Source organism: Ochotona curzoniae, unplaced genomic scaffold (assembly GCF_017591425.1).
Source record: "Ochotona curzoniae isolate NIBS_2020 unplaced genomic scaffold, NIBS_Ocur_1.0 contig_1302, whole genome shotgun sequence".
Classification (NCBI taxonomy): Eukaryota; Metazoa; Chordata; class Mammalia; order Lagomorpha; family Ochotonidae; genus Ochotona; species Ochotona curzoniae.
Genome location: NW_024465035.1, coordinates 8,933,129 through 8,942,749, shown reverse-complemented (window position 1 = coordinate 8,942,749; position 9,621 = coordinate 8,933,129). Strand labels below are relative to the sequence as shown.

General features: G+C 41.0%; 1 protein-coding gene across 1 annotated transcript in view; it reads left to right on the top strand.

Annotated features, from left to right (window-relative positions):
- Positions 1-6,092: 6,092 nt before the first annotated feature.
- The window catches only part of ZNF385D (zinc finger protein 385D), a 216,017-nt gene continuing 212,488 nt past the window's right edge, over positions 6,093-9,621 (top strand). The window contains exon 1 of the mRNA XM_040965263.1: positions 6,093-6,522. Coding sequence (XP_040821197.1) covers positions 6,501-6,522 — 22 coding nt within the window. The 5' untranslated portion in view covers positions 6,093-6,500. The remainder of the gene's footprint in view (positions 6,523-9,621) is intronic.

The following is a 9,621-nucleotide window of genomic DNA, read 5'->3' as shown; positions in this document are numbered from 1 at the left end:
AACCATAAATGAATTTTATTTTATGAAAAGTTGGAAACCTCTAGAGTATATAAGATCTTTCAACTTGTTACACAAGGCATATTAACTCATAGTATTGTGTCACCAAAATGGATATCTAAACCGATGGTGCTACATATCTAAGGAATTTATTCTACCTCTCCAACATCATAAGAATCCAAATTGGTAGAATCTCAAAGATTATATATACTGGATGCTTATTTTTTACACAATGTCAAAACATTGTTTCTTGTAGGAAGTTATTTTTCAGGAACAAAGAGCTGGGTCTTTAATTTTCAAATGAGCATCAAGTAAAAATCTAAAGATGAAATGATTTATGAGTTTGTTGCAGTTTCTACACAAATTAAAAGTTCTGATTAGATCATTACATGGTTAAATTGAACTGAGATTCTGTCCTCACATAAACAAATTATTACCCCACTTTTCAACCTCTTTTGACTTTGGATGTTGATATATTAGAGGCAAACTCAGGCTTTCAATAACCAGATTTCCATCACATGTCATTTATGTAGACAAACATTCAGTCAACAAATCATTAAGCTTTCAACAAATACAAAATCACTGAACACCCACATGCTTGCCCTTTGATTTTATAATGCCCCAGGGTAATGTTGATCATCCCCCTGGAAGATTTTATATAGCTTTATGGATTTAATTGCCATTTTAGTTTATTTATATAAACTGATGACTTCTAAATTTTAATCTAAGATCCAAACAGTTCTTTTGAGCAACACACACATGCACACACTTAGCCAAATTACTGTGGGGTATTTCAGATTACATGTCTGATAGATTTCAAATTCATTATGCCCCACATTGGCTTATCTCTCATAATCCAGTTGATCTCATGTTTTTGTTAGCCAGATTTTCATTGCTACAGTGAAATACCTGTGGCAATTAACTTTGTAAAAGAAAAAAATTTTTTTAGGTCAGACTTTTGATGAATCAAGTTTAAGATTGGATGGTCCATTGGCTGCATGTCTGAGGAGTGTGGCAGCTTGCAATGGTGGACTATATGAGTAAAATGGATCACACGATGTGCCAAGAAACTGTGGAACTAACTGGGTCAACGCCCGGGCTTTATATCAGCTCTGTCATGAGAACTACCTTGGGAGGACATGTCCCTGGTGATTTAAGGACCTTCTGCTAGGTCTCACTTCATGGGAGACCATAATTGGATTCAGTGTATACCTACTTAGTATCATTAACTTATGACTTTGGAGTTTAAGTTTCTGCATGAGTTAAGAGGCCAAATTATATTCAAATGATAGCAATATCAAGCTATTAGAAGTCCTCCTTTCAAATGCTCAATCTTTTCTGTAACTTATCCAACAATCTGTTAGGAAATCTACCTGATGCAGTTTAACACAGAGATGGAAATCTGATCAGTTTTAATGACCTTTTTCTGCTCTTACACTTGTTCAAGCAACAATGTGTTTTATGATTGTGACATGGGACTCTGAATCAGACACCTTGCTTCTACCCTTGCTCCTTTTAAACCATTCACCAGACGTCAGACCTAGTGTGCCTGTTTAAGCATGTCAAATCACTCCACTCCAAAGGCATGCCGTAGAAATTATAATGCAAGTCAAATTCCTTATAATGGACTACAAGTGCTACTGACTCTGTCACCATGTGACCTCTTTGACTTTACCTCCCAGTTCCCTCTTTAGCGCCTTTTCTTACTGTGGTATATTAGTCTTGATGATCTTCTTGGCCCCAATAAGCTTTTTTCCCCTTTGCCCTTCCTCATGATTTTTTTTCCTCACTCTTTTGAAGCATGCCTGGAACTTAGTGGACATTCCAATGGTATTGCACTTACTTCTTTAAAACAAATACTAAATGAATGATTATATAGGAAATCAGTTTCTTAACAACTGATTTGCATTAGGGCATGGAGACAAATAGGAACACAGTCGTTCAGTTTGGTGAGAAATAAGTCAAGGCAAGTGTCCATCTATGTGTAAGTGCTAAAGTAGCAATTAGAATTTGCACAATAACAAATCTTTCATTTTAGTCTTATGTTTAGGAAAGTGTTCTCAAGAGGTATAACATTTAAACAGAAGTTCAGAGATTGAATGAAACCTGTACCAATACAAAGAACATATGAGAGGGAATACAGTCCTCAATTTGATACAAAAGTTAGGGGAATGGTGGTCATGTGTTAGCATCGCAGTGCAAAGTAAAAAGAAAAAAAGAAAAACATTGACAAATGAGGAAGTAAATGGCAGCTTGGTTAGGAAAGGCCTTGTTGGTGCTGAAAGGGAAGATGTAAGAGTGAAAAGTGAAAGCCCTAAACGAGACAGGCTTATAATCACCTAAAAAAAGATAATGGGTTTATGTAGAGAATAGATTGGACATGGAAAGTCTTGGGTCCAACCTTGGAGAAAATCTTATTTCTACACTACAGACAAGAGACAAAGGCAAACTGAACTTCAGGAGGAAGCAATGGAAGATGTAAGTGAGCTATACAAGCCGAGTGCTAAATCATTGTTGCACAGAGCAGTAAGAATTTGAAAGGACAAATAAGCTCACAACCAGCCTACAGTACCACATGGCATCTGTATTGCATGGGATTTAAGAACAGCTGCTGCCAAGCATGGACAAATTCAATTTGTGTAAACATTTTGCACAAAGCACCATGTAGCTCCAATAACTGACTGCAGGCACCCAGCAAAAGTGCAGCGTTTTACAGATCCTGCAGATGTACTGTGTTCACTCACTCATTCATTCATTCACGCCTGAATGTTTATTGAACAGCAACAAGCGCATGAAGCCCTTCAAGGCTGTGAAGGGAGCACTCAACAGGCAAAATCTCTTGTCCTTGTGGGTCCTTGTGTGTGGTGATCATAATCCAATGCCAAGAAAATAAAGTATGTATCTATAATGGAATATCAAGTGATAAAATCTGCTATAGAGAAAAAAAATTAAGGGAGAGAAGGGGGCCAGGAAAGGATGGAGGAAAGACAAAGGCACTCTGAAAATGCTAAAGAGGCAGAGTGAAAGACTGCCCCGATCAACCATGGAGCAAGGCTTGAGGGAGATTGAGGAATAAGCTGCTTGGATTTAAAAACTGACGGAAGATCCTCTCTTCATCATGACTTTAGAGCCCCAAATGTATAACTAATCTGAGAAAATTTTTATTTTAATTGTGAAAGGTATTTTTTTTTAATTCTGGTAATTAGGTACATGTCACAGCTATCCCCAGATTAACTGAGCTGTTTCCATCTTAGAAGATCACATGTTCTTAAAAATTTTTGAAGGACAACTCTTGCTCAAGGACATCTGTCATGCCCTTCACTGGAAAATGTTGGGATGTCCCCCAAAGGTGACATGAAGCAAACACCAGCTGTGGTTTCATTTGGATGTTGTTGTGCTTCAAAATAAAACTTTATATGTAATCCATACATACATATGGACACATATATATATATATATATACATGAGGATATATTTGCATTTGAATCTTCTCTGTGGCAGTTTTCACATATGGACTCAGCTTAGACATCTGCCAACAGGTGAATGCTAATGAAAAACTGGCATGCGTAACAATGGAATACCATTTAGCCCTAATTAAAAAAAAAAAAAAGACGAGAATCCTAAAATTTGCAACCACTTGGAGACATCTGCAGGGTATTATATTAGGTGAAATAAAGCAGACACAGAAGACAAATCCTGTATCCTTTCCCGTCGCATGTAAAACATCAAGAACCTGAACTCAAAGAAACAGCACAACGGTCCATACCAGAGACGGGATGAGGGACGTGGCGGTGAGGGGATTAGGAAAATATTGATTAACTTAGAAAAAATAGCTGCATTTTCCTTTGATAAATATGCCATATGAAGATACATTTTTACTGAAACAAAAAAAGCTTTAAAATTCAAAGAAAAATAATCATTTCTTAATTTTAAGTTTTCATCTGAGACTGCTGTGTCGGAAATAGGTCCTGAGGGAAAGGTGAGCGCACAGCTTTAAATTGGACAGTTTCTTTTTTTGATTGAATGCATTTCCATTACACATCCACACCTCCAGGGACACGAGATATTCATTAGAAAATCTTGTATAGAACAAGCCAAGTTTAGCATGGGCTACCACTGCTATAACTTCATGACCGGATAGGTTTATTTTACCCTGGAGCACGGCTTTTTTGGGGGGGAAAACCTTTATGTGAACTGCTGTATGAGATTTTGTTTTTGTTTTGAGTAGGAAAACCTGTTGGGATACTTAAGCAAAAATTCACATAAATGCAAGACAACTGTTATTTTAATAACTGTATTCAGAAGAACATTGCCTAATTTCTCTCAACTTGGCACTGAATAAAATCACAAATGAAGATAGCTATCAAGTTCCATGCAGCTGAAAAGGGTAATTGATGAGTCAGATATTTTGTTGGGGTTTCAAATCTTGTGTTTTAATCTCAACTTTCGGGCTTGTATCTTCCAAGTACAAGATCTCAGATGGACCGAACTGCTAACATTAACCTACAGCGCCCCCTAGCTCGTGTAGACGGTCAAGGCAGCTTATGGGCTTCTGGAGTGTGCTCTGCCAGAGGGAAACACATTGGTTGTGCTTTTGGAAGATTTCCATCTGTTCAAGAGGAAAACCACTTAAAAATATTTTCTTCTGTATTTGCTTGCCACTATTTTAATAATTTTCTTTAAAACAGAGAGGCAAAGAAGTAAATATCCTTTGCTATTTAAATTGTCTACTTTCGAATGACTTTCAATGAAGAATATTTCTGTAGCAGTACTAGACTCCTTTGAAGAGTTATGCTGAAGTTTCTAACTTATACGTGACTAACTAGTCACAGTCACTAAATTAATAGTAAGCCAATATTACAAGAGATATTGGTTATCATAATCTTTTCATGGTGGGGTAACAGGAAGGTTTTTTTTTTTTTTTTGCAAGATTGCACAGTGAACTGTTAATCAGAAAATTCAGTTCCCGCCTTCTGATACACATGAAACCCATCAACATGAAGCAGAATTGTGTCAAGAAAAAGCATTGCATATCTTAATGCTCAAACGGGTGAAATGTTTGTTCACTTGGCTTATAAAAGCCCAGATTAAAAATATATATTAATTATGTCTATCCATATGCTACTATATTCATTTTATTCTTTATGATTAATTTCAGTTTTTTTAATAGAAATAAAAAATAAAAATAAACCAGGAGTAATTTAGAACCAAATGTGATTAGAGTTTAGGGAACTGGCTTGCCATGTGGATTTATTTTCCATGCTGAACATTTTAATATTAATCAGCATAGCTTTCAGAGATTTCTTTCCAACATCCTTTCCTATGTAAGATAAGGACTGCAATTCATTACACCAATGGAGGAGCCAGAGGCTTTGCTAAGCTTGCTTCTCTTGACTGTTGATCTCAAATGTAAGAGCAGTGTGTGTGTGTGTGTGTGTGTGTGTGTGTGTAAAACTCCAGCATGTGGCTGGTGACCAGATTTGATCTGCTTTTCAGGCTAAGTAGCTGTAGTGTTTAGAGGTTCAAATAACATTGCAGCCACACAGTATGTTTGCCATTAAAGGAGACAGGTTTACATCTGGAAAGTGACTTTTACCACCATTTTTTTTTTTTTTCTTCACAGCTCTCTACCACCCCAGCTCAGGAAACTCTCAAGAAATAAAAATGACCCCTCTCCCATTACCAGCTTCCAAGAGCAAACCCCTATTATCCCATCAATGTCCCCCTGAGTTTGGCTCATTCCTCCTACATAGCAACATCACACACAATAACAACCCTTAAAGCCCAGAGAAAAGACAACGCAGTCGCAAGGCACCAACCATACTGCCAATGCCTTTTTTACTTAGAGGGGAGACTAAATTTTGGAAACCATGATGGAATTCATTGAAGGGAATGGGATAAAATGAGCCTTTAGTTTCACCTGCAGGGCAGAACTAGCCTTAGCCATGTCCCACCACCCACTCCCCTCCCCGCCCCGCTGCACATACCCTGGTCAATCTCCCCTGTATGCTCCCGCGTGGATCGGGGACCCTTCTCTCTTTAAGCCTGCCTCCCGTGCCCCTCACTCCGCCCCCTCCCAGGTCTCTAGGCTCGTCAAAGCTTCCCGAGAGCCATGGTTGGTCCAGGCAAGCAGTTGCAGCACTTGGTGGAGCGGCTCCTCGCCGGGGGTGGGGTGCGATGGGGTGGGGGGGTTCTGTTTGTAGTACTCTCGGTCCTGATGTCACAGGCGCGGCAAGGACATCGCAAGGAGGAGTCGGATTACAGTAAGGATGGGCAGTGCAGCAGGCAGCTCGAGCGCAAGCTCTGGCCGCCGGCGATCCTAGCACTGGAGAGGCAGGCTGCGAGCGCCCATCCCGCGGAAGAGGCTGGATCGCAGGACGCTCGCTGCGCTCCGCCGGGGACCTTGCCTCCGAGCATAGCATGAAAGGACTCTGCCCGGTGTGCCAGCCGGGGGTGCGAGCCGATGCTGAAGACGCCGCGGTGGGGTTCCAGCTGTTTGATTAATGAGAAACATAATGTATTTTGGTGAGTGTTGACTTATGATGCCATTTTAGGGGCGCCTGGCTCTGGATCAGACAGGCCATTAAAATAATCTTGAAGCCGCGCGTGTATTTTGCGTGAAGCTTCTCTCGGGTTGACAACTGGAGGACCAAGCTGGTACTACCTTGGAAGCTTCCTTTGTGCTGCCATAGGGGCTGGGAATGATCGGGGATGAGTTTAAGTTGGGAAAGAACAGAGATGTGGAGGTGGGGGTGAGAGCGAGGGTAGATAAACTTTGCCTTGATGTGTCTCCTGAAGTTGGTTTCTAAGCTAGGTGAAGGAGACGTGGGAAGTCAGGGGCTAACTTACTGGAGGTGAGGCAAAGTTCCCGTTCTATTGATGCTGTGCAGGCGTTGTCTATACTGGCGTTTCTGGACGCTTTTAGTTTTCCCTATTTGCCAGGCAGAGAAAGGAAACATTCTCTAGGGAGCAGCCTTTGAACAGCAGTGAGAACCCTCCTCCTGGCTGCCCTCTGGCTAAGGAACAGCCTAACACAAAATGCAGATTATTTTAAGCCTTCAGAGGTCTCTGAACTGTAAAGCATTTGTGCAGCTTAGTTTTGTACCGTGGTGGAAACCTCTCCTAGGTGTTCAGCCGAGCAGCCTGCATTCCCAGAGAGCACGGCTAGGCTCAGCCTTGCCCTGGAGCGATGGCAGAAGTGGGATGTGAGCTGTACATTTGCCCTGTGAGGCTGCAACTTATTGCTCAGAGAGAAGACAAAACCCTTCCCTAAGCAAGAAGAAGCCAAAGATTAGGACCGACTGTTCTTTCCTCCTCGCCCAAGTTATGCTCTCCTTCTGTAAGTCCCATCCAGCAACATCATTTAAGGGCATCTGTCTGGTATTAAAAGGTTTTTGAAAGCACCTGGAGAGAGACTGGTGAATATAGATCTATAGGTTGATTGCATTGTTGGCTTTCTGTGTTAAATCTAGAGTCTTCTTTAAGCTTGCATAGGTCTTTGGGTAAACTTTGGTTGAAGTATTAGTTGATGTGGCGTTATTTCTGTGAATACTGTTTGTTTTGTATTCCTGAGCCCCTGAAATGTTTTAGGAAAAGTATGGACGGAACCGGAGTTTCAGAAGCTCGATGCTTCGCTTGTCTTGCTGGTGGTTTTGATTTCCCCACAATTTGTATCACTTTAGAAGTCTTAATGTAACCAAAATTGATTTGAAAGAAACAGTCTTCATTTCCTGCTGGAATCTCATCAGGATTAAGAATTAAACAACGTTTCCTTTCAGAGCACAGTGATGGGCAAGGTCAGCTTGTTCACTGGTAATTGATTAAAGTGTTTTTCATGCTTATATTTTTGACGAAGAGAAAAACATTATAAAGACAATATGTCATTTCGACAAAATAAAATGTCAGCATCAGGAGCACACAGAGGGTCGGTGAAGTAGGTTATAATTTTACTGTAAGTTTTCAACGTCCTACAATTGTGTGATTGTAAGAAGTAGGACTGGTGAAACAGGAAGTCTGGAAGTGTTGGTCGGAGGCCGTCCATGCTGTACTAGCCATCCCGTGACTGCCAGTGAAACGTTCACTGGGCCAGCTCAGGTTATTAACTGTCTGCTACTTTAGCCATCTCGCAAACCAGGATGATTCACAGGGCAATTAGTTTCGTTGTGTAATGCAAGTTTTTAATAGTACAAATTGAGGGGTGATGGTCTGCCTGCTTCAGATGACACTGTCTTATGCAGGACAAGGCTAACACTGCCCTCTGTGTCGTGACCGTAAGTTCCACCATAATTCCAAAGGAGAAGTGTTTTTCTGTTCCAGTGGGAAATCCTGTGGATTCAGAAACAGTGGTCCTTTTTTAGGTTGTATTGTGCAGTCTAGACAGCCAGAACTCTGGGAGCTCACCTGCCTTTAATAAAATGCGTGATACAAGAGCTAGGGCAAAGAGAATCCAGGAATACACCCCAAGCATTTTAAAATTCAAAAGCATCCTAATGTGTGCAAGACGTTGTATGCACAGATCGCATTTATGCATGTGTGTACATGTTGTGAACATGTGTTGCATGTGTGATTTGTATATGCATATCCAATGATTCAGGTATTTTTTTTTTTCAAGGAAACAGTGCTTTCACAAGTGCTTAATGATTACTTTCTTCATTTTTCAATCATAAGTGGTTTCTCAAGTCAGAACAGGTGCAAAAGGCACGGCGTGCTGCATTCTTTGCGGTGTTGGTGGGAGTGGGGAATCAGGGAATCGGCAGAGGTGTTTTGTGAATGTCTCCAGCAGGGAGCGATAAGCAGCATGGTGATGCTCTGACACAGTGTCAGTTGGTAGGAACGCAGGACGTTTGCTTCCCTTGTGGGTATCTGTGTGTCAGTGTTGCCTCTTTTCAAATATGACTAATCATTGCCTGAATAGGCTGGCTCAGTCTATGTGCTTGTTTTTAAGCCTTGTTCCCTTGAGGGACTGGACTGCTGGACTCTTCCCTGCCTCGACTGGATTTAGGTGCCTATGTGCAAGTTGATGGAATTGGTAATACTTCCAGTTCGTGTTTTGAGTGCGCTGTTTCAGACTTAAAGACCAATGGACTCCTTGAATGACTTAAGCCTCACGCTTATCTCCTATTGAGATTTTAATGCAGTGTTTCAATAATTGCTCATCTGCACTTACTGCGTAGTGACTTAAGAGTTCACTGTTCAGTCACCGTGGGTACTTTTGTTACTTATTCTATTGATCTTGCATTCCTTACTTGGAGTTAAAGGTTCACACAGGAGAAATGAGTGGGAAAATCCTAGTCAGCAAAGTGAATGGGATTTCCTGTAAAGACAAGGGGAAATAACAAATACTTAGGAACTTACCCTTCCCACCCCCAGAAATACTTTACGTAGTTAAAACTCACACGTGCCAAAGATGAGCAGAATTAATAATTTATCCAGAAATAAAAGCAAGGCAGCTGGGAGACTGCTTCTCAGAAGAGTCTGTGGGTGGTTGTCAGTACAACAGACAGAGCTGCCAGGCTACCGATGGGTTGAGAGGCGCGTGCTGGTAAGAAGGGCGTATTCCTCGCCTGACTGCATCTAGGCAGTCACACAGCACCTGGCAGAATATTAGAACCATGTGCCTTCTCC